At 48.8% G+C, this 23,525-nt stretch overlaps 1 protein-coding gene and 1 long non-coding RNA gene across 2 annotated transcripts; one reads left to right on the top strand and one right to left on the bottom strand.

Annotated features, from left to right (window-relative positions):
* The first annotated feature begins 506 nt into the window (after positions 1–506).
* Positions 507–21,378, top strand: UAP1L1 (UDP-N-acetylglucosamine pyrophosphorylase 1 like 1). Its single transcript, XM_030507211.1, has 9 exons — positions 507–844; positions 10,254–10,458; positions 12,005–12,180; positions 13,396–13,568; positions 14,357–14,550; positions 15,338–15,478; positions 16,981–17,166; positions 17,909–17,975; positions 18,978–21,378. Exons 1-9 carry the CDS (start codon positions 568–570, stop codon positions 19,080–19,082), a joined length of 1,524 nt encoding a protein of 507 aa, XP_030363071.1. The 5' UTR covers positions 507–567; the 3' UTR covers positions 19,083–21,378.
* Positions 4,324–23,373, bottom strand: LOC115617100. The gene is made up of 3 exons (XR_003994495.1): positions 23,362–23,373; positions 10,142–10,154; positions 4,324–4,381 (listed from the first exon to the last, which is right to left on the bottom strand). It is a non-coding gene; the product is annotated as an uncharacterized LOC115617100 (long non-coding RNA).
* Positions 23,374–23,525: the final 152 nt, after the last annotated feature.

Consider the following 23,525-nt stretch of genomic DNA (forward strand, 5'->3'; position numbering starts at 1 on the left):
GTGATAGGACAAGGGGAACGGCTTTAACCTGCCAGAGGGGAGATTGAGATCAGCTCTTGGGCAGAAGCTCTTCCCTGCGAGGGTGCTGAGGCGCTGGCACAGGGTGCCCAGAGAAGCTGTGGCTGCCCCATCCCTGGCAATGTTCAAGGCCAGGTTGGACACAAGGGCTTGGAGCAACCTGCTCGAGTGGAAGGTGTCCCTGCCCGTGGCAGGGGGTTGGAACTGGATGAGCTTTAAGGTCCCTTCCAACACAAACCAGGCTGGAGTTCTACGAATTCATCTTTCTGCACCCAGAGCAGAGCTGCTCCAGGCCTCTCAGCATCTCCGTGGCCTCCTCTGGACTCGGTCCAACAGCTCCATGTCCCCAGAGCCGGACGCAGGACTGCAGGCAGGGGTTCCCGCGGAGCGGAGCGCGGCCCACGGCAGCAACGGGCAGAGCACGCCGCGGTCCTCCTAAGGGCCCGGGGGGGGCGGGAGCTGCTCGGCAGGGTGGGGCCCTGGGGGGCGGTTCCGCCGCTCTCTGTGCCCGCTGGAACTCGCCCGGTCCGGCGGGCAGGGACTGGCTGCATGGGGCCGCCCGAGGAGGTACAATGCCGGCTGGCGCGGTGTGGACAGAGCCACCTGCTGCGGTTTTGGGCCGAGCTGGGCCCGGCGCAACGCGGGGCGCTGCTGGCCGCGGTACCGCCGGGACTGGCCGAGCACTGCCGGATGGCGGCGGCGGCTGGGGCCCGCCAGCGGGAGCCGCCGGAGCGGCTGGACGGCCGGATGGAGCCGCTCCCTACCCGGCTGCTGGGCAGCGCCCGTCGCAGCGGCCCCGCTGCGCTGGAGCGCTGGGAAGCGGAAGGTGAGCGGCGCGCGGGGCCGTGGTCCCGGCGAGGGGCCTAAGCCTGGGCCCGGGCCCTTGGAGCGTCCCCCCGGCCCAAGCCCTTCAGCTGGGGCCGGGGCGGGGGGCACAGGGCGTCTGTGCTAGCGCCGCTCCGGAGCGTACCCCAGCGCGGCGCGTCCGCCATGCGGTGCTAGAAATACAGAGTTTTGCCCTAAAATCCCGGCAGAGCGCGGCCTGGCCCCGCGGGAACGGGCCGGACCCGGCCCTGGTGCGGGGCTGGGGGCTCTGTGCGGGCGCGTCCCGCAGAGCCTGGCGCGGGCGCAGACCGGGGGCTTCAGCACCGCGCCGTGCTGGGGCCGCGGTCAGGCGCGGGAGGGGCGAGTGGGACAGAGAGTGGCAGTGGAGCGGGCGGTGGGGGTAGATCCGGGGTTATGGCAGTACCACCGGGCCCCAAGCACCGGCAGCCGCATCCCGGTGCACGGCAGGGGCCGAGGAGGCGCTTTGGGGCTGTGACATTGAATTTTCTCTCTTAGCTGTTAAATGCGGTGCCTGAGGCTGGAGAGCACGTGGTTGGCAGGACCGGGGATAACGCTGTGCCCCGCGGGTGGATGTATTCATAGAATAAATCCTGGAATGGCTTGTGTTGGAAGGGACCTTAAAGCTCATCCAGTTCCAACCCCCTGCCATGGGCAGGGACACCTTCCACTAGAGCAGGTTGCTCCCAGCCCCTGTGTCCAACCTGGCCTTGAACACTGCCAGGGATGGGGCAGCCACAGCTTCTCTGGGTACCCTGTGCCAGCGCCTCAGCACCCTCACAGGGAAGAGCTTCTGCCTAAGAGCTGATCTCAATCTCCCCTCTGTCAGGTTAAAGCCATTCCCCTTGGCTGTCCCTACAGGCCCTTGTCCAGAGCCCCTTTAGGCACTGGAGCTGCTCTAAGGTCTCCCCTTAAGGAGCCTTCTCTCCTCCAGGCTGAACCAGCTCAGCTCTCTCAGCCTGGCTCCAGAGCAGAGCTGCTCCAGCCCTCGCAGCATCTCCGTGGCCTCCTCTGGACTCGCTTCAACAGCTCCACATTCCTCTTGTGTTGGAGGCCCCAGAGCTGAAGAGGTGAAGCCCGTGCAATGGGGACTGTGTTGCTGCTGGAATAGCGAGCTGCACACAGTCTCCCAGACCACTGATGGATGCAGAGGCAGGTGTTGTGTTAGTTTGGAGCCCTGTCCAGACTGTGCCATATGTGGTGCAGGAGGGAGATGGAATGTGAGAGCAGAGCAGACGGGTGGTGTGGAAGAAGCCCGGAAAGCCCAGCATCCAGGTTTTTTGGAGCCTGGTAGATGCTGGTGGCTTTCTCTGGTCACCCCATTGGCATATGAAGGATGGTCGTGATGGGGGAGGTGGTGGCTTGATGTGGGCTGTGTTCCCCTCCACAGTATGTATGTTTTACATGGACATCCTGTGTGTGTTCTGTTGTATTTATTTACAAAGGTTCAGATGTGTCTCCCCTCCCTCCTTAGGAAATAAAACAGTACTGTTATAAAATAATCATCATTAAAAAAAGGAAGCCTGAAGAAAACAGCTGTGGTCAGAGAGACACTTGCTGAATTGTGGCAAGCATCTGCACAGCCTTAACCTCAAACTTCCAGCGAAGATGTCTGGTTGTGTGGGCAGGGGAGTAGAAATCCCCAAGCAAAAGCAGAGACAGAAGTGGCAGGGTCACAGGGAGCTTCTCTGCCACGTCAGGCTCCACCGATGGGGCTGAGCAGTGATGGACAGTGATAGGAAACTCAAGGGCCCCATTGTGCTTGGTCCAACCAGGGTTTCCACCAGCCATGCTTACATCTGCAGCCCAGCCGAGGAGGGTGTCAGCACCCAGCTGGTACCATGGCAGCCGCCCAGATATAACCAGTAGGGTTTGGCAGGGAACGCGCTAGGGTGGTGCTTGCTGCCTCTCGCTTGAGGGTATTGCAGTGAGGAGGAAGAGGACCCCTAAATCCCAGAGGCACAGGGGTCTAGGTCAGGACTGCACAGTTAAATTAACAGTTTTAACAACCTGGTTCCTTGATCTTCTACCCTGCCAGGCCAGTGAGGAGCTGGCGTATCTGCCCTGGGCCTGTCTGCAGCAGGGAAAGGAAAGCTCTCTCCAAAGCCTCCTCTTCTCCAGGCTGAACAAGCCCAGCTCTCTCAGCCTGTCTTCAGAGCAGAACTGCTCCAGCCCTTGCAGCATCTCCGTGGCCTCCTCTGGACTTGCTCCAACAACCCCGCATTCCTCTTATATTGGGGGCCCCAGAGCTGGATGCAGGACTGCAGCACTGCAATGTTTGCAAGAGTCCAGGAGGTCTGGTGTGTTTGGGATGTTTCGCCAGGTGCACAAGTCACCTGGCCCTGGCCCTGAGGTCTGGTGGCCCCAAGCCACACCAGTCCTGCAGGCAGTGTTTCTTAATCTCTACCAGGAGGGGAACATGCTGTCCTTCTGTTTCCCTTTGGTGTGTTTTTATGATCCAGTTTAATGCTGGCGATAGGATTCAGACCTCGGTTTTATTTCCAAGAGGAGGGCACTTGGGAGAGAGAGTTTGTGCCATGTGTCCCCGTGGACGTGGCCTCATCCTGGAGTGTCCCTGTGCCCTGGTGTAGCATTTCCTAGTGGAGCTGGCGTCATTGGCATAGGCTTTGTGGGGATTGGGGGTCCCTGTGGGGATGCAGGCCCCTAAAGGCTCTTTTTTCCCAGTGAGCTGCCTGTGGTGTGGAGCTGGACGGGAGCAGGGTGAGCAGCCCCGACCTGCTGCTTGACACAGCCCTCGGTGTGAGGTCGGGGTCACCACTCTGTGCATGGGTGTCCATGTTCCCAGCAGCTCTCACCTGCAGTGTGTCCTCTGCAAAGACTGAACAGCTGAAAGGATGTCTCCTACTTTTCTCTTCCCTCTTTTTTGTGATAGAAAGTGGTGGTTAAAAGGACCAGACTACCCAAAATTTAGTCATAGAATCATAGACTCATTTAGGTTGGAAAAGACCTTTGAGATCATCAAGTCCAACCAATCCCCAGCACTGCCAAGGCCACCACTAACCCATGTCACTGAGGGCCTCGTCTATACGGTGTGTGAACACTTGCAGGGACGGTGACTCCAGCACTGCCCTGGGCAGCCTGTTCCAATGCCTGAGCACCCTTTGGAGAAGGAATTATTCCTCATCTCCATCTAAACCTGCCCTGGTGCAGCTTGAGGCCGTTTCCTCTTGTCCCATCCCTTGTTCGTTGGGAGCAGAGACCAACCCCCTCCTGGCTCCATCCTCCTTTCAAGTAGTTGTAGAGAGTGATAAGGTCCCCCTGAGCCTTCTCTTCTCCAGACTAAACCCCCCCAGGTCCCTCAGCCGTTCCTCATCACACTTGTGCTCCAGGCCCTTCCCCAGCTCCATTGCCCTTCTCTATCCCCGCTCCAGCACCTCAATGTCTCTCTTGTGAGGGGGCCCAGAACTGAACAAGATGCGGCCTCACCAGTGCCCAGTGCAGGGGAACAATCACTGCTCTGGCCCTGCTGCCGCACTGGTGGTGATACAGGCCAGGATACCTGTATCCTGGGCACAAGCTGCTCATGTTCAGCTCCAGCAATCAGCACCCCCAGGTCCTTTTCCATGAGCAGTTTTCCAGCCACTCTTCCCCAAGCCTGGAGTGTTGCAGGGGGTTGTTGTGGCCCAAATGCAGCACCCTGGCACTTTGCCTTGTTGAACCTCATACCATGGATCCAGCCTGTCCAGATCCCTCTGCAGAGCTTCCTACCCTCCAGCAGATCCATGGATCCAGCCTGTCCAGGTCCCTCTGCAGACCCTCCTACCCTCCAGCAGATCAACACTCCCACCCAACTTGGTGTCATCCACAAATTTACTGAGGGTGCTGTTGATCCCCTCATCCAGATCATCAGTGAAGATATTAAACAACACTGGCCCTAATAGTGAACCCTGAGGGACACCACTAGTGACCGGTCACCAACTAGATGTGATGCCATTTACCACCACTCTTTGGGCTCTGCCATCCAGCCAGTTTCCAACCCAGCAAAGAACTCACCTATCCAGGCCGTGAGCAGCCAGTTTCTCCAGGAGAACACTGTGGGAGACAGTGTCAAATGCTTTACATAAATCCAAATAGATAATGTCCACAGCCTTTCCCTCATCAACCAGGCCGGTCACCTTGTTGTGCAAGGAGATGAGGTTGGTCAAGCAGGACCTGCTGTTCATGAACCCATGCTGACTGGGCCTGATTCCCTTGTTTTCCCGCACGTGCTTTGTGATCTCACTCAGGGTCATCCACTCCATGACCTTCCCCGGCACTGAGCTCAGGCTGACAGGCCTGGAATTTCTGGGTCTTCGTTCCTGCCCTTTCTGTAGACGTGTCACGGCGGCCAACCTCCAATCCCCTGGGATCTGCCCACTACACCAGGACTGCTGATAGATGATGGAGAGTGGCTTAGCGAGCTCCTCTACCAGCTCCTTCAGCACTCTTGGATGGAACCCATCTGGCCCCATAGACTTGTGTATATCTAAGTGGAGCAGGAGGTCTCTAACCATTTCTTTTTGGATTATGGCGACTTCAGTTAGCTCCCCATTTCTGCCATCCAGCTCAGGGAACTGAGTACCCTGGGGATGGCTGGTGTAAGTATTGACGACTGAGGCAAAGGCAACATTAAGTACCTCAGCCTTTCCCTCATCCTCAGTCCCTAGGTTTCTGCTAGTATCCAGCAGAGGATGGAGGTCCTCCTTTTATTCTAATATATTTGTAAAAGTATTTTTTATTATCTTTTATGGCAGTGGCCAGATTTAGTTCCATCTGTTCCTTTGCCTTTCTACCTTCCTCTCTACAGAACCCAACAACATCCTGGTACTTTTCGTGGGGTAACTGTTCCTTCTTCCACGGGTGATAAACTCTTTCTTTTCCTGAATTCCAGCACTATCTCCCTGTTCAGCCAGGTTGGTCTCTTCTCCACCAGTTTGATTTTTGGCACATAGAGACTGCCTGCTCCTGCACCTTAAGGATTTCATTCTTGAAGAGTATTCAGCCTTCCTGGAGCCCTTTGTCCGTCAGTAATGTTTTCCAAGGAATTCTGCCAACCAGCATCCTAAACAGGCCAAAGGCAGCTCTCCAGAAGTCTAAGGCGGAGGTTTTGATGACCTTCTTCCTGACTTCTCCAAGGATTGAAAATTCAGTCATTTTGTGATTGCTTTGCCCAAGACGGCCTCCAACCATCATATCACCTACCAGTCCTCTGTTTGCCAACAGCAGATCTAGCCAGGCATCTCCCCTAGTTGGCTTACTCACCAGCTGGGTTAGGGAGTTATCTTCCACACCCTCCATGAACCTCCAGGAATGTTTCTTCTCTGCTGTGTTTTACTTCCAGCAGACATCTGGTAGGTTGAAGTCCCCCATGAGAACAGGGGCAAGTAATCGTGAAACTTCTCCCAATTGTTTGAAGAACACTTCATCTGTAGCTTCATCCTGGCTAGGTGGTCTATAAGTATTATAGACCTATACAGTTATATAGGTCCATAACATCCTACCAGGATATCAGCTTGGTTGGCCTTCCCCCTGATCTTCACCCCCAAACACTCAGCCTTCTCACTCACAACATTGAGTTCAAGGCACTCCATGACATACAACGCAACCCCACCACCTCTTATTCCTTGCCTATCCCTTCTGAAGAGCCTGTAGCCATCCACTGCAGCACTCCAATCATGTGAATCATTCCACCACGTTTCTGTGGTGACGATCTTGGGAACACCAGAGATATTTTTTGATAGTTAAAAAAAATAAATGTCATTGTTCTTGTCTCTGAGACAATAAAACTCAGCGTGGTCAGATTTGTTTTCATACCTTAAACACAAACATTAAGCAATCACATTTTCTAGGCAGCCTTAGGGATGATGGTATAAATCAAGCACAGACCTTTTATGTTCTGTAAATGTTTTATTAATGGAATCTAAGTCAGGCAAGGGCTGCAGTGGAGCTCTCATTCCATCAGAGGGTTGAGGAGCTGTTCTGGTTATCTGAATTAATGATTGGTGGTTTTTTGCTTTATTATTCTTTTGCTGACTGCTCCTGTAACCAGGCTGATGCACTTGTTCAGCAGGAGAATTCAGTCTGTTCTTCCTGCAAAATCTATTTTTGTTTTTTACTTTCTATGCAGAGTAAGACTTACTGTAGCATTGGAGGGTATCTCAACAGCCAACACATCTTCCCTTTCTTGTTTGGTTGAGCTGTTGGTATTTCATGCAATGCAGAAAATAAGGTGGACAGGTTTTGAAGAGGGATAAATATTTGCATTTACTGCAGGAATGATGTGCAGCAAGACATGTCAGTTGCTATGAACTTGAGATGTGAATATTAGTAGTTCTACAGTTGGGAAGTCAAAGCAGACCTACTTATTCAGATTTTGGGGGATATTCGTCTTCATGGTGGCCTAAAATCAGGAAAAACTAGCCAGTAGTTGTAGGGTTGCACTATAAATACTGGGAATGCCATAAATTACGGGAAGGAGAGTCCCTTTGCTGGGGCTGGCATCTCCCAGGAATATGGCCCCGTCAATCTGCTGGATTTTGGGAAGAGAAAAAGAGAATGACACAGTTCATGCTATCAGTGGTATTGCTTTGGACTTGGGTTCATCCTGCTTAGGTTGAGATTTTGGTCCCTGCAGTAAGAGGCTCCTCTGGGAGGTGAGTGTGAGATGCCAAATCACCCTTGGGCAGATTCCATCCTCTCATCACTGTGTGGAAAAAGTCTGAGAACAGACACTGTGAGCCTCCTAACTGGAATGTGGTTGGGAATCACTGGAGAGTGACTCACTTCAGTGTTGTCCTTGGCTGTGCGAATGACAGCAAGTACACTCTTGCCAGTGCTCATGGCTAAGGGCTTTTATTTGCTCACTGCTATTTATCTTGCTTTATGAGAGGCTTATCATCACTGTGAAGAGGCCAATATTAAGCTTCCTCAGGGATAGGTTCATCAAGCGAGAGGCATTGCCTTGTGGAGTGGCGAATCAGCTCCCCATGCTGGTTGAGCTCAGCAGGACCATGGCAGTTTTTATTCCTTTTCCTAGGATAAAGCAGGGGAAGGGAATGGGCAGAATCTGTGTAACCACATCCTCACTCGTGGTAACACTTTTTCAGCTATAGCTGCAACTGTCTTCTCCCTGCCTTGTCCCAGGACAGGGGTGGCTGCCACAATAGAGTGACCTGAACCAGAGAGTTTGGCTCTGGTTTCTAACCACAGTGACTTTCCTTTCCTCTCCCATTGGTAATTTTGTTATCACTGCTGAGCCCTCCACTGGCCTGTAATTCCTCCCTGCTCCATCCCACGGCTGTTGCTTCAAGGCACGGGCACAAGCCGAGGCGATGTTCTGGCGGGGATGTGGACTCAAGGGCCAGCTGGGAGCTGAGCACCCCTGGCTGGTCTGGTGCTGAGCTGGCTGCTGGTTTGCTGAATCTGTGTCTGCATGGGGAGGAGAGAAGACGGGAGGGAGAACGGGCTGGCTGGAAGGAAGGTTTACCCAGGTTTGTGTGCCCCACAGCTGCACCAAGCCAGGCTTGTGTCCTGCACAAGTTGGCTGCCTCTGTGCTGGGTTGCACTGGAGGAACAGTCACCATCCTTGATCCTGTGGTCTTTTACCAGGATCCTTCCCTTCTCCCACGATCATGCTGTGTGCTGGCAAACAGCCTGCTGAGCACATGATGGCAAACCATGTGCTGGAGACTGGAGCAGGTAGTAGTGGTGTAACTTAACGCCTTAGACCACCTGCTATGTGCTTTAAGCCCTTGTAATAGGAAGTTCAATAAAGATGCAAAGGAGCTGTTAATTGCTTGTGATTTGTTGCGTAAAATTAGGCTTATTTTATTTGCATCGCTGTACAGCTCACCAATGCCATCATTTGTGCCTTGTAAATCTTAAGTTTAAACCCATTCAAGCTTCACCCCCTACCCAAGGACCTCCTGAAACATTCAAACCCCAAGACTTCCACCTTCATACAGGTTTCCCTCTAGAGAGCTCTCCTGATCCCACTTGGAGTGGGAGGGTGGAATGCAGATCTCCAGAGGTGGCTTTGAACAAACGTTTCTGAGGTCCTGTGCAATCAAAGGCTCGCTCTGCAGCAAAGAGCTGTCAGGACCCTCCTCGGTGTGCCCAAGCTGTCATCTCCAGCCTCTTCAGAAGAGGTTTGTTTAGGCAGGAACATGGTGTTGCTGCTGTGGTGGGACTGCAATTTGTAAGCATGTAGAGGTCATTAATGTTACTGCAGTGTCATGGATGACTTACGTCTGGTTTTATTGTTGAAAGTTAGATTTTGAACAGAATTAAAACCCAGCCAGGTTGTTAGAACAACAGTTGCTATTTCCCCTCTATTGCTCATTTAAACAGCCAATTATTTGAAGATGAATGTAAAACCAATCCTGTTTTTCTTAAATTCAGTATCTTCAGTCCAAGTCAGGATTTTTTTTGTCCCAGGTGTGGTTAAAGCTGGGTGTTAGTCCTCTCCTCAGAGGATGGGGGGGAAGCATGGGCTGTCCGGGCCTGCAGAGAGCAGTGGCAGGCCCAGTGATATGCGCTGGACTTGTGTTAGGTTGCAGAAGGCTCTGATAGCTCCTGTACAGCAACAGAACTTGGGACTTTTGACCTGGGCAGTCCCAGAGCTCATTGCATTCCTGGAGGAACACAAAGTGTTCCCTATGGAAAAATCTTTCTCATGGTTGTCAGTCATTGCTGACTGCTGGCTTGAGAGAAGGCAGGGAACAAAGACTGTGGATGAACTGGGGGTTTATTATGTGCTCTGATTCTTCCCCAAGTTCTGGACTTTCCTGGTTTGTTGGGAGAAGTGATACTAGTTTTTAATTAGGTCATGGGAGTTGTGGCTTCTGCAGGCTTGGCTGTGTTACTGGTCCTGACTGCAGCTGTACCGGAGCTGGAGCACAAGTAGAGAGAGTTGATCAAGGCAGATTCCAGAAACGCCCATGCTTTATTGAAGGTGATGAGACTTTGCTTCTTTGGGATGTAGAAATATTGGTGATCAGGGACCTCTAGAGGTCGCTAGTCCAGCCCCTATTTGGAACAGGACCATACCCAGCCCTAAGTCAGGTCAGCTATGGCTTTATCAAGCATCACCTTCCTAGTAAAGAGTTTGTATCCCAATTTCCAGTTTGAACCTCCTAAGCTGTAACTCGTGGCTGTTTCCAGTTGTTACACAATTTTCTGCTTTAGGTGAGGAAACTGCTGCCTCGGAGAGGTGAAATGGATGTTTTCATTGCATGCAGCGTCCTGTTTCTCTCTGAACCACCAGCAGTGGGCATTGAACTGGCGGCTTCTGGCTCCTGCCTGATCTCTGCAGAAAGGCTCAGGAGAAGAGCATGGGGTGTTGATTGCTTTTGTGATTCTTATGTTCTCTTGGGATTTTTTCTCCTGTTCAGGCTTGCATCAGATCTCGCAGAACAAGGTGGCAGTGCTGCTCCTGGCTGGAGGACAAGGAACTCGCCTGGGAGTGAGCTATCCCAAGGGCATGTACAACGTAGGATTGCCCAGTGGCAAGACCTTATATCAGATCCAAGCAGAAAGAATCCACAAAGTGGAGCAGCTCGCTGGCCAGAGACACCATTGCAAGTGTGCCATCCCCTGGTAGGTGACCTGGAGCCAGAGACCTACTCTTCAGGCATCTGTGTTGCAGTCCTGCCTGTGTGGTTTTCTAGAAGCACTTTACTGGGGGCTGTAGAGAGACATATCAAGGGAAAGCGTTTTGTTGGCAAGATTTTTAATGCCAGGAGCTGGAGGAGGGTGCACAAAGATTAGAAGTGTCAGGTCTGTGTCTGCAGGCCAGAGGGACCAAGCACTGCCCTTGAACCACTGACCACTACCCTCACCACTGTACCATGCTGTCTTTTTAAGCACAGTCCCTGACAACACTCTGCAGAGCACTTTTCAGTGCCTATTTCAGATGCCTCACAAGAGTTGTCATCCATTTGTGCTGTGCCTTCTCAGGTTACTGCATGGAGAGAGAGATTACCTGGAGCTCACCTTCCAAGACCTTCCTGCCTGCAATTTCTGCCACAGCTAAAAAGGCTTCCCCTCACAGTAGTAAATGCTTGTCATGCTCCATGTCCAGGCCACCTGCTGCTCTCGTCGTTTACAGCTGGCTGTTGTCTCTTCTGGCTGCTTTCAAAAACCTTCAAAAGGCTTCAAAAGACACCAGCTCTGTGCATGGTGCAAAATATGAATTCCATATAGGATGTGGTGGGCAAGAGAGAGGAAGGTGCTGCAGCAGGCTTCTGGGAATGTTCTCTGCAGAGTGGTCTTTGTTAGGCTCTGGAGAGATACCCTTATGACCTGAGCTGCAAATGCACCATCCCTGGTGCTGGTGGAACCCAGGATGGGTTATTTGCAAGATGCAACATCTGTTGATGTTTACGGTTCCTCTCTTTGGGCTGAGGAGGCAATTGGCTACTACAGTACACCAGAGGCTAGGCTATGCTGTGCTGCAAAGATGTACATTGAGGTGTGTATCAGGTCTACGCTCTCCTGTGGAAGGGACTGATTCCCCTGGCATGCTAGCAGAGGACCCTGTATACCTCTGCCAATAGTTGAAGTGCTTGACAGGAAGATGATGAAGCTGGCTTTTAGCTACTGTTGAAAAAGGAAGGTAGTGGAGGAAAAACCAGTAGCAACATGGAGCTGGAAGGAGAGGAGGAAATAGAGGAAGTTAAGAGAAAAACAAATCTTGCAGCCAGCATTTGAAAATGCTGCTGTTGGCCTTGGCACAGAAGAGGCACTAGCAGGCTGAGCTGCTGAGGACTTGCAGCTCGTTCTCAGCGCCTCATGCTGGTCAATGCTTCTTTAGGCACTTAACATCAGTTGTAATCTGGGGTGAATGAGGCTGTTGTACTGTCCTTTGCCTTGTTTTCCAGCTCATCCAGATGTTGTTCACATGTAGGGAGCATTCTGTCCTGGCTGGAGCTAAGCCTGTGGGTAGGATCATGCACAAGACCCTGTGCAGTGTCCCTGTGGGATGAGTTCTGGAGGAGAGCTCTCCTGCTCAGTTGCGTACCGCAGGACACTGTAGTTTCTCTCATTTAACACTCTTAGGTTTCCTCCTTTTTCTGTTCCATTTGTAGTTTTGTCTTTTGCTTGTGCTTTTCTTGCTCATTACTCAGCACCCATTTCTACCCAGGTACATCATGACAAGCGAGTTCACACTGGGGCCGACAGAGGAATTCTTTGTAGAACACAACTACTTCAACCTGGATAGATCCAACGTGGTCATGTTTGAACAGAGAATGCTGCCCGCTGTCACCTTTGATGGGAAGGCCATCTTGGAGGAGAAGGGGAAAATTGCCATGGCTCCAGGTACCCCGCTGTTTCCTCTTACATGGTGCAATAATGTAATATGTGTTGATAATTGCTACCAGCCATCCTTTGCACATGGAGCAGTCTTTGGAGGTCATAGAATCATAGAATCACAGAATGGTTTGGGCTGGAAGGGACCTTAAAGCTTGTCCAGTTCCAACCCCCTGCCACAAGCAGGGACACCTTCCACTAGAGCAGGTTGCTCAAATCTCTCTCCAGCCGGGTCAGTGTTAATGCTTCTGATTAGCATGGGAGCGTTCACTTCAGTGTTTCAGGCTGGTGATCAAGAGTGCAGCAATCTCTGTTCTGTTCTTCCCAGAGATTCGTCCACAGCAAGTTTTTATCAAAGTCTGGGAGCATTGGCAGGATTAGGAGTGATGCAGCTACAGGTCAAGAGCAAGTTGCAGCGGCAGGGCTGTGCGTGAGGTCCCTGAGGTGCTGCCTCCCAGCGGTGAAGCTGCCAGGAGCCAGGCTCCTGTTCAAGGCTGATAGCTGGAAACGGGTAAAAAAGATTAACTCGCCAAAACAACTGCAGTGTCTCACTTAGTAAAGTTCTCCTTTTGACCTGGACATGGTAAGAGACTCAGTGAAGGCAGCCTGGCTGGGGCCAGGTTGCAGTGATGCAGTTTTGTGGCTGTAGAGTGGTTTTCTTGACCTGACAGGAGTGTCAAAGGAGGAACTTTGAAAGGGTGATCTCTGAGGAGCAAATGTGCAGGTGTCTTGTGCAGCTGCAGTTCAAGCCTTTTAAAAAGGCATTGGGAAGTTGTAGGGGAAAGATAAACAAAGAATAAGATTTATTCTGGTCTCTTTCTCCAAGCTTAGTTTTTAATATAATTAAAAATATAATATGATATGCACTGGAAGATAATGTAACAGGCTTTTCCCACCCTCCATATAATGTTTTGCCCTTCAGTGTTTTCCCTCTGAGGATCTCATAAGACTTCATAAAGTGTCGTAAGGCTTCTCTGTGAGGCTGATCCCCATGGTCCCACGCTGCCAGTGAGCGAGCTGGGTTGTGCAGGGGAGATTTGCCTGAACTGTGTGGCAGAGGTGGTGATAAAACCTGGTAGCACTGGCTCTGGTTGCACAGATTCTTGGCCAGAGAGCATTCCCTGCTCTGCTGTTAAAGAAGTTCAGAGCTTTTGCTCTTTCAGCTCCAAAACCCCCACAACAGCACTAATTAACCAGGTCTTTCTCTTTTCTCTTGTGTTATAGATGGCAATGGTGGCTTATACCGTGCTTTGGTGGACAATAAGATTTTAGATGACATGAAGCAGCGTGGAATCCAGTATGTCCATGTATACTGTGTGGACAATATCCTCGTGAAAATGGCAGATCCAGTCTTCATAGGCTTCTGTGTTTCCAAAGGGGCAGATTGCGGTGCAAAGGTGAAGCGGTGCTAACGCTGGGCCATTGTCCCATGGGGAATTAAAGTCTGACTATGCTTGGAAGCTGCTGGCTGGGTGAGCTTAGGTGAACTGGGGTGTTCACACCTCTAACAGCAGCTTGCTCCAAGCTGTTAGAGGAGCTGCTCGCTGCCTGCGTTGCATTCAGAATCCCTACCTGTTGGTGTTCTCTGCTCTTCCCAGAGTACAGTGAGAAATAAACTTCCATTAGAGCAGGGACTGTAATTGCACAGGGAACTACAAACTGGAATTATTTCCTGCTTATGCCCTGCCCTTTCTGCAAAGGCACTTGTCCTGTCTAGAAGCTGTATTGTACTGGGTGGTGGTTTATAAATACACCTTTAAGACTAATGAAGGCATTCCTTATGCCCTGCTGTGGAAGATGAGGAAAGCCAAACCAGCCTGGGTTTTGTCACCCTAAAGCAGCAGGTGCCTGAGGAAAGATATATATTAATCATTAACACCGAAGGCTAATAGCTGCAGACATTTTCCATTTAATGCCAGGTCCCAGTCTTTGGTAAGAAAAGTGTCCCATGGTATCTCGATTTCTTTTAACTAGCTTGTCGTCTGAGCAGTACTGGGTTTTATGCCCAGTCGTTGGGCAAAATGTGCCTCCAGGCTACCCTGGATATCAGCACTGCCCTGCCCCTGTTCCTGAGGTGCCAGAGGATCAGTGGGAAACAGTCCTATAGGATTGTTTGTTGTTTGGAGTTGGAATAGTGCTGGGACTTTCTTCCTCCTTGTCACAGCCCTCTGTCTTGTGGCTACAGGTGGTGGAGAAGGCCTACCCCACAGAGCCTGTTGGGGTGGTGTGCTGTGTGGATGGGGTCTACCAAGTGGTTGAGTACAGTGAGATCAGCCTGGAGACCGCACAGCAGCAGAGCCCCGATGGGGGACTGATGTACAACACTGGTAATATCTGCAACCACTTCTTCACAGTTGAGTTCCTGGAAACAGTGGCCCAGTAAGTTCCAGCAGACCTGCTAGGCAGCTGTGCAGCCCAGAAGTGCCTCCAAGAGTGGGTGTTCTCATTTCCCACTCTAACTTTAGTTATGGGTGCCTCCTGCTCTGCCCTTCACCTCCTCTCTTCTCCAAACAGTTCAAAACAGCTATGTCCCCTTTCCAACAGCCCCAGTGTGCTCTTCAGGCCTTACCCAGTGAAGACGTGGCATGCTTTGCTGTAGCTCAATCAACAGAGATATACCAGTGCATGACCTTCCTGGGCCTGCAAGGTTGAGCAGCCATGTAGGCTGCAGCATGGTCAGTGATGCAGCCCCACACTGAGGATTTTCAATGGCAATGCCACCCGTGCCCTCCCTTGGGACAACAAGAGGTTGGGGGAGAGGGTGAAGGTGGGGGGCGACTGTGCTCCTTGGTGTTGGGAGATGGAGATGTGATGCTGGGCATTCAGTGAGCAGCTGTACAATCTTCCTGAAGAACTTGATCCGCCCTTGTGTGCGGGATCTGCTGTGCTCTGTTGTCATCCTGGTCAGATAACAATTTCAGCTCCACGCTAGATCCTCCCTCTCCTCTTGCTTTACTCCGTAGTGTCCCACTGGTACAGGGAGTCCTGCTGGCTGGGCTGCTCTGCTCAGTGTTTCCTGGGTGTGGCTTGGATCAGTTTAGAGAGAGCAACACCCACAGCAGTTGAGATGACCCAGAGCAGTAATAAGGCATCTCCTTCCCAGAAATGTACTATTTTTTTCTAAGTGGGCATGAAGTAAATGAACTGGTTTCTTCTCCTTTTGCAGGAAATATGAGCCGCAGCTGAAGCATCATGTAGCCATAAAGAAAGTGCCCTACATTGACGAGGAGGGAAATCTGGTAAAACCACTAAAACCGAACGGGATAAAGCTGGAGAAGTTTGTATTTGATGTGTTCCAGTTCTCTAAGTTAGTGGCAGACATGATTTAATTTTTTTTCCCTCTCCTCAATGTTTGTTTGAATGACTGTAGTTTGTAACGGGCCTTGCCAGGGAGCGTATGGTTTGTGAGTGGCTCTTTAGAAAGGCTGTTGGATCTACACCAAGCTCCAGCACCACAGTCATGCTGTCGGCTCCGAGAGGGGCCATGTTCATTCCACCGAGGATGCGGAGGCTGGTCTGGCCTCTGCTAGCCCTGTGAAAGAAAGAGAAAAAAGGAAATCGAACAAAAAGCCAACATTTAGTACAAGTCCATGCTGGACTGTTCAGACCCCAAAAATTGGGTCTTTTAGGATTCTGGCTTCCATGGCAACTGCAGCTCTGGTTATGGGTTTGGTGCTCACACCCTTTGTGCTCAGAAAGAAAACGGATTGTTTAAGCACTCTGGGGCCAAGTTACTGTTGCTGTGGAACTGTCAGTGTTGACTTGCCAAGCGCTGAGAGTGCTGTGGCCTGGTGTTGGTGCAGTCAGGGGTACTTTGTGTTTAAACAATGTGGGATTTTAATAATTTCGGAATTTAGCATAAGTTTTTTTACAAAAGCTGTTTCCTGAGGTCTGGAATTCAGCAGTAAAGATTCTGTTTTAGGCTTAAACAAATGGCAGAAAAAGACCTCATGCAAACTGAATTACCTTTCTTTGGGGACAGTATTTTTCTCTTCATAGGATTTACTTTAGGATAGAGAGCTCAAGGGTTGAACCAGTCTCTGTTTCCTGACATGTGTTCAATAAAGTATCACACACCAAAGCCAAAACCGGTGTGATGGAAGCAGTGCTAAGTCCTGAGCATTGAAAGGACTCATTTGCAAGCAGCGATTCCTTGTGCTTTTTTCATAATACTGCAAAACCAGCTTGGCAGCTGCTCTTCACACGTGAAATGCTCATGGGTGCTGTCGTGGGATTGCTTTAATTTGCATTTCCATTTCTGGTAAATGGCTGCACTTAACATTCAATGTGAATCCTCCCATATTGCTCATTCATCCCTGGGAACTGGTGTCCTGAGTTAATCCTTGCCTGCAGATCTCAAGTGGAGTAGCCATTTCTTGCAGCAGGGGTGTGGTGCTCTGAAGTGCTCGGGGCTGTGTCTGAGCCTCAGGCATCGTTTCTCTCTCCATCTCCTTGTGCTCTTGGCTGAGAATTTTTGTCCATGAGCCTCCCAGAGCCTGGAGAGATTTCTGTGGGATCTCTGCAGACCTGTTGTTTTTCCTCTTACCTGTGCCTAAGCTGTTGTGAGGCTGCTCTTATGTTCCCAAAGACACTGAGCTGCTGCTTGTGTTTTTCCATCATACAGCCCTGGTGCTTCTTTGCTGTTCAGATGGGAGGTGGGCTTTTCTCAGCTTGACTGTCCCAGGCTGCATACATTGCTGCTTCCTAAAATATATATGAGCCTTTCCCCATGAAAGTTGTTCTTGCATCAGCAGGGCTGATGGCTAGCTTGCTTTTTCATTATCATTGTTTTCTCCCCTTTGTTTGTAGGAATTTTGTGGCATTCGAAGTTTTGAGAGAAGAAGAGTTCTCACCACTAAAAAATGCAGACACAGCTGACAAAGACACTCCCACCACTGCACGGCAAGCTCTCCTGGCCCAGCATTACCGCTGGGCTCTCAAGGCTGGGGCCAGGTTTCTGGATGAAAATGGTTGCAGGATACCAGAGAAACTCAGGTAGGAACCTCTGTGACCTGCTGCTTCCCTGCCTGTGTCTTCTAAGCCATGCCAGCTAGCTAATGACATGTACTGTGCTCTACAAAGGCAGGCATTAGTTTGACTCAAGGGTCACTCGGCATGATTCTTGTTCAGCTGGTTGTTTCTGAACATGCAGAGTAATGTCCATTACAGCTCCTCTTCCATTACTGATTTTGAATGCTCCAGACAGTAATGCACAGTGCTCAGGGCTTTGTGTCTGGCAGAGATTCCTGCCCTTGGGGTCATGAGTTGGCTCCTCCTATAGCAGCTCCTTAGGCAGGGGCAACCTTTCCCATCATTCTGGTTTAGCCAGCCCAAGGAATTGTAATCCGTAGTCCTCACCAGATTTTCTGAATATGGCCCGGCAAGATTTTCAGGAGGCCTTAACGATCAGCTATTACAGCAATTACCAATTCAGATACTTCCTGCATCATTCTAAATGGGAAGCTGCTTTTACTCTGTGGGGCTATTATTTCATCAACTCATAGTTTAATAAACCCACAAAGCACCCCAGTAAAAGCGATGTTCTTGTTTTGGTGAGAAATATTTGGGACCTGCTAATTCCCTTTTATTTTCACAGTTTGTGGTTGGATAATGTCTGGTGCATGTGAATATAACAAATGTCTTATCCTTCTAGATATCCTGTTCTTGATGAGCTTTCTAAGAAGATGCACTGTTTTTTAAGCATAGCAAGAAGTTAATCCTGTGTTCTCTTCTTTAGTCTCTCAGGAACTGAAGATGCTCCAGCTGTGTGTGAGATTTCTCCGTTAGTGTCTTACTTTGGAGAGGTGAGAATAACTGTCTATGGAGGTATTTTTAAGTATGCAGGTATGCATCTGATTTCCTTCCAAACATGGGGGATTTCTTTAGGCTGGGCTTGCTGAGAAATGGTAAGATCAAGGGAACTAGGTTTTGGGCTTTGTGTTTGTCTTGGATTCAGCGCTTAAATGACGACAGTGTTACATTCCTGGTTCCACTGTGATTTACTCTTCAGCAATTTGTTCATGCTCAGTTTTAGCCATCTGTAAAATGAGATTCGCAACAAGACTGTACAATTTCATCCAGACTTACGAGTACTTTGAGATCTTCTGAATGAAAATCATGGAATATCCAAATTACAAAATCCATGGGGTCACTGTATTTGGTGTGTGCTGATCTGTGTCCATCTCTCACAGTGAGTGAACACTGAGTGAGAAGTGTGATACGTGCATTTGATTTAGAGAAACCACATCTTAGATTTCTAAGTTGTCTCTCTGCAAATAATTGGTCCTGGGAAAGCTGCTTCCATTTAGTAGCAAGAAGAGGAGCTTCCCTGTGTTGGACAGACAGGTTGAGAAATAGTGGATTGCAGGAGGATATGTGGACACTGTGAGGAAGTTCATAAAACTTTACATCTTTGCTGGGTTTCTGTGTGCAGGTAGTGAACTCATCGCAATTGATGCATTGTAAGAAAAAATTAAAACAAGGCAATTTAAGTTGACTTTTCCTTGCTAATATTATTGTAATGTGAGTTAAGGATACACCTTCCCTTGCCTGTCCCTCCCCAGGAAGCTTGTTTATGAGATACATTGTTTTAGGGTTCATCGGTGCCTCTCCTTTATGAAGCCCAGGCGTGGGGCTAAAACATTTTGCCTGTCACTGGGGAAACTGTTGCTGTTGTCTGTCCTTCCAGTGACCTTTTCACTTTGGCTAGTCAGTTTTTCTTTTAGGATATTAGAGAGACTTAAAAATAGTGCAGATAACCAGTCTGATGCATTTACAACCTAACAGTTGTTTTCACACGTTCTTAGGGTCTGGAGGCGTACATGAAGAACAAAGACTTCCAATCTCCCTTTGTACTCGATGAAAACAAAGCAGAAATTCTTGAAAAGGGGGGAGGCCTTTCTCTCAAATAAGATACTGTCTGTCAGATCCATTGTAAGAACTGACATTACTAAAATATCAGCTATGAAGTGCATTATAAGAAACATTGCTTTGCAGTATCGATCGATGCCAAATCCTTGCAGCAATTGTGTTTGCACACACATGTGTGCTCACCAGTTCTGTTTGGTAACTTTGAAGTCTGTGCCTTTTACCTCAGTCTGTTTTGTAGACTTGGATGTGAATGAAGATTAATACCTTCTGGGTACCAAACACATTTTATATTTTTTATTTGCTGTGCATACAAATATGTCAAAGAGACAGTCAGGGTCTAATAAATCAGCTTTGCATTCAAGAAGATTAAATCACTTCAGTGCCTTGTTAGGGATCTTGTTTGTACTGGTGAGGTTGGTGGTTTCTGATATTGTTTCATTTCCTTAATTTGTGTGCACATGTGAAGAATCAATTTGAGGCCCCATACTGAAAAGTATGGAATGACTTTGTTTACTGGGGCCTTTCTTTCCAAAGATCCATCTTTCCTCTAACGCTGTGCTGGTTAGAAGATCCAGTTCAGCAATTGCATCTTCTAACCAGATCACACAGAGTCTGCAGTAGGTAGGGATGCTGCTGTGCGTAAGTGTTGCTTGAGGTTTGGACTCCAAAGCAGATCAGAGTAGTATGCATATCTAGGTTTGCTGGTGCCATTCCAAGAAAACATATGGAAATATGCAGCTTTGGCTGATTGCTCTTTACAGCTGTTGTTTCTTTATTGAAAAGAAGATGATTATTTTTTTCCACAGCAATCCTCTGCTCTTCCTGTCTATAACAAACGGTTTACTTTTCATTTTTCTGTTTAATGTGTTCCATATCCCTCAAAAGGGACTCTTTTAAAGTACCTGAAAGCAATAAGAGGCACAAATCCTGATGGTAGAATTTAATGTTTAACCAAAACAAACAAATGAAAAAGACTCAATCCTTGTATGACCACTGCACAAGGTAAAACACCGGGCTCTCCTTCTACAGTTTCTGGGTATCCTTTAGATGCCTTCCTTTTAAATACATTACTAACCATAATGTAGAGATAAGTGTCATCTAATTAAGGACACTAATTGTCAGAACATATGTAGCATGTGAACTCGGCCCTGGCCAAGGGATCCCAGGGTGACCATGAGCCACAAATGATTGTTCCTGTTCAGCCTTCGGGCACTGCCCCAGCAAGCTTGTGCCAGGCAAGCACTTGGCTGCTGCAGAACCTGCACAGAACACACTAGAGTGGTTTCACCCTCCTGAGAATGCTTCAGGTGTGCTTCTGGGTGGCCTTTGCTTGAAGAGCACTTTATACTTCTTCCCTAAATCAGGTTTAAAGGAAGGTGGGGAGGAAGACGCCTCATTTGGAATGTTGTTATTTCATACATCTGCTTCTACTGAGGAATTGCTGATGCTGTTTTATTAAGCATAAATTTTTTAAATAACTTATGTGGCTTTCTGTGATTCCTGATGTGAAGCTGTATTCAGAATGTTGAAGTATAAAAATGGCTTTGAGAGTAAATACAGTTTGTAATTAGGCTCATGTTATCCAAAGAAAGTTTTCCAGTATAAGGTGTATCTATATGCACAGAAGTAATGAGCCTTTTGCATGTGCAAACCAGCTCATGACAGTTTTGATTACCTCAGTTTGCTGTGCATCCATAATTCTCATTTTCAGTATAAATTAAGCATTTGTCTGTGATGCTCAATTCTGTATTTTTTTCCTCACAGTGTTTCTATGGGTCATTCCATTCCTGTCAGTCAAGTTTTGTATCTGTGCCCTATTTTTGGCTGGAATAGAGTTAATTTTCTTCCTAGTAGACTCTATGCCAGCTGAAACCAGGACAATCTGCCAACAAATTGTGTTGCATCTTTGTGAGTATTGCTTGTTGATTCAGGCACACGCTCCTTTCAAGTTGCACTGTGCTATGAAGAAAGCATATTTCTTTTGCTCTTTCTAAAGTGCTTTCTTTTGAGACTTCAGTTCCCATGGGCTTTAATCATGTGTACACTGAGCTGTTGACTGGTTTTAGAGATTGTATTTGAGGAGAAGCTGAATTAGAATGCCTTGTCTGTTGGGGTTTTTTTCTACAACTCCTCACATTTTAAACTGGAACATAGAAAGAATTCTGAGAGAACTTAAAAAAAAAAAAAAAAAGAAAAATAGTATCTGTCCTGTATGTAGCAAAGTAATTCTAATATGCATTATGAAATGAAAAAAGTACCTGAAACAAAGGGAGGCCCCTTAGTACTCCAGAAACTTTTGGACACCTAAGCATTTTTATAATAAAGTTGTTACTGTGATTTTTATGTGTCTGTCTGTGTTTCTTGTCCATGAGGAAAATACACTTGTTGTCTTTGTCCCTACACGTCATGGGTGTTGTCAGCATGGCTGCAGGACACTGAGTGTCACTGATGGCCTGGCTGGAGGCTGCAGTGCCCCTGTCGCAGAGGTACAGGGGGATGTGGAACTCAGCAGAGGGTAATTCCTGACGGTGTTTGACATTGTGGATGTATTATTTTCATCAGGAAAGAGAAGATTGTTCCTGCCTGCATTCCTGTTTGTTTGGTGGGGGTTTTTTCAAGCTTTTCAACTCAGTTTACTGAGGGGAGGGAGTTTCATTGCGAGTGGTTTGTGCTTTTCCTTTCGTTAAAGTAGAATTGAGCGATCTGGAGCTGAGTCAGGCTTTCACAGCTGCTCTGTAGGTTATGAGCACTCACCGTAACACAGCTTTTGCTTGGCTTCCCAGTGGCAGCATTTTTTAAACAGGGCTTTATTTATAGAACAATCTTTGGTGGAAGTTGATATTTTTTCACAAATGACAGATTTTGTCCTCTTTTGGGGGTTTAGTGCTGAACCCAGCAAAGGTCAGAAGTAGATATTCTATCTTCCTTACTATTTTGCTCCATGTTTCTCTCTTGGCACCCCTGTGAAGGCTGACGAGTTTTTAATATGTTTTTAAGCTACTTGAACCAGTAGTTTCCTGTGATAGGAAAACAAATACTAAAAATAAATGCATGCTTCAGGCTTTTGTTAAATTGTTCCTCTGCTTGTCTATGCAGAGTGTTCACATCTATCAGAATTGTTTGCTTGGTTTTTCTGAGCATTTTATGCTCAGAAAAACGCAAAATTTTCGTTTTTTCTGGAAATCTGTTGTGGAGGTGGACTCCAAATCTAAAGGCTCAAATGATGCATGTTAACTACATAGTTAGACACAGCTGAAGGTGAATTCAGTGACAGCACTTAAAGCCACTGCTTCAGTTCTTTACTTTTCCTGTTGGACTACAAACTCGATCTAGAAGTAATCATTATTACAAAACCAGGCATGTTGTGGCTCTGAATGCGTACATCACTAAAGAGTGCTCCTCCCTATTCTTCTGCACCCACTGATAATGTCCCTGCTCCTCTCTCGTGAAGATGCAGAGAACTGTTTGCACAGGGATTGAGAAAGGGCTGGGGGTCTGTGGGGAAGCAGGTGGGGGAAGGAGTTGTGTGGACAAAAGGACCGTGCTGAGCACCAAAATTCAGTGCCAGATCTTACGGAAGGGTTGTTTACACAACTGCTTAAGTTGATTTTCACCCGCTCGCACGCATCCTTTCACAGATTTCAGCTGTCTACTCTCAGGCCTATATTGTCTGCCCAGGACTCTGTGTGTGTGATGCAGTGGATGAGGGATGCCAGCTGTAAAACATGTCTCTGGGGTTCTCACTGGTGAGTGATAATGACGTTAGACAGCTCTTCTCTGTCTTTTCAGAATCAACAGTTGTTTGGGGTTTTCCTTTGCTGTGCTCACTTCCCTAGCAGGCTGGCAGGAGGAGCAATGGTGTGGAAAGGAGGTGATCCTCTTGCCAGGGTGCAGTGTTCAGTGCTGTGGCCTTACCGGAGCATGGTTCCCCAAGGTGGGTGGGAGCTGCCCCTTCCTGAGCATGACCAGTTAAGATGCTCCTGGAGAGGGTCCAGCAGAGACCAACAAGGATGATCAGGGGTTTGGAGCATCTCTCTTATGAGGGGAGATTGCAGGAGCTGAGCCTGTTTAGCCTACAGAAGAGCAGCCTGAGAGGGGATCTCATCAATGCAGATCAGTATCTCAAAGAGGGGTGCCAGCAGGATGGTGGCAAACTCTTTTCAGTGGTGCCCAGTGACAGGACGAGGAGCAGTGGTCACAAACTAACACACGACAAGTTTCACCTCAACATGAGGAAGAAGTTCTTTCCGTTGAGGGTGTCAGAGCACTGGCACAGGCTGCCCAGGGGGGTTGTGGAGTCTCTCTGGAGACATCCCAAACCTGCCTGGACACGTTCCTGTGTGACCTGCTCTGGGTGGCCCCGCCCTGGCAGGGGGTTGCATTGGATGATCTCCGGACGGCCCTTCCAACCCTAACATTCTGGGATTCTGGGACTGATGGGAGCATGCAGGCTCTTCTCTGGTCATCAAGTTGTTTTCCCTGAA

Source organism: Strigops habroptila, chromosome 15 (genome assembly GCF_004027225.2).
Source record: "Strigops habroptila isolate Jane chromosome 15, bStrHab1.2.pri, whole genome shotgun sequence".
In the NCBI taxonomy this organism is placed as follows: domain Eukaryota; kingdom Metazoa; phylum Chordata; class Aves; order Psittaciformes; family Psittacidae; genus Strigops; species Strigops habroptila.

What these genes read in the sequence shown, in the direction of transcription:
- UAP1L1 (XM_030507211.1), top strand. Translation starts at nt 568, where the DNA reads ATGGGGCCGCCCGAGGAGGTACAATGCCGGCTGGCGCGGTGTGGACAG. An exon ending in GGAGCGCTGGGAAGCGGAAG is followed by an intron (nt 845 to 10,253) that starts GTGAGCGGCGCG and finishes TCTCCTGTTCAG; the next exon opens with GCTTGCATCAGATCTCGCAG. An exon ending in GATGTGTTCCAGTTCTCTAA is followed by an intron (nt 15,479 to 16,980) that starts GTTAGTGGCAGA and finishes CTTTGTTTGTAG; the next exon opens with GAATTTTGTGGCATTCGAAG.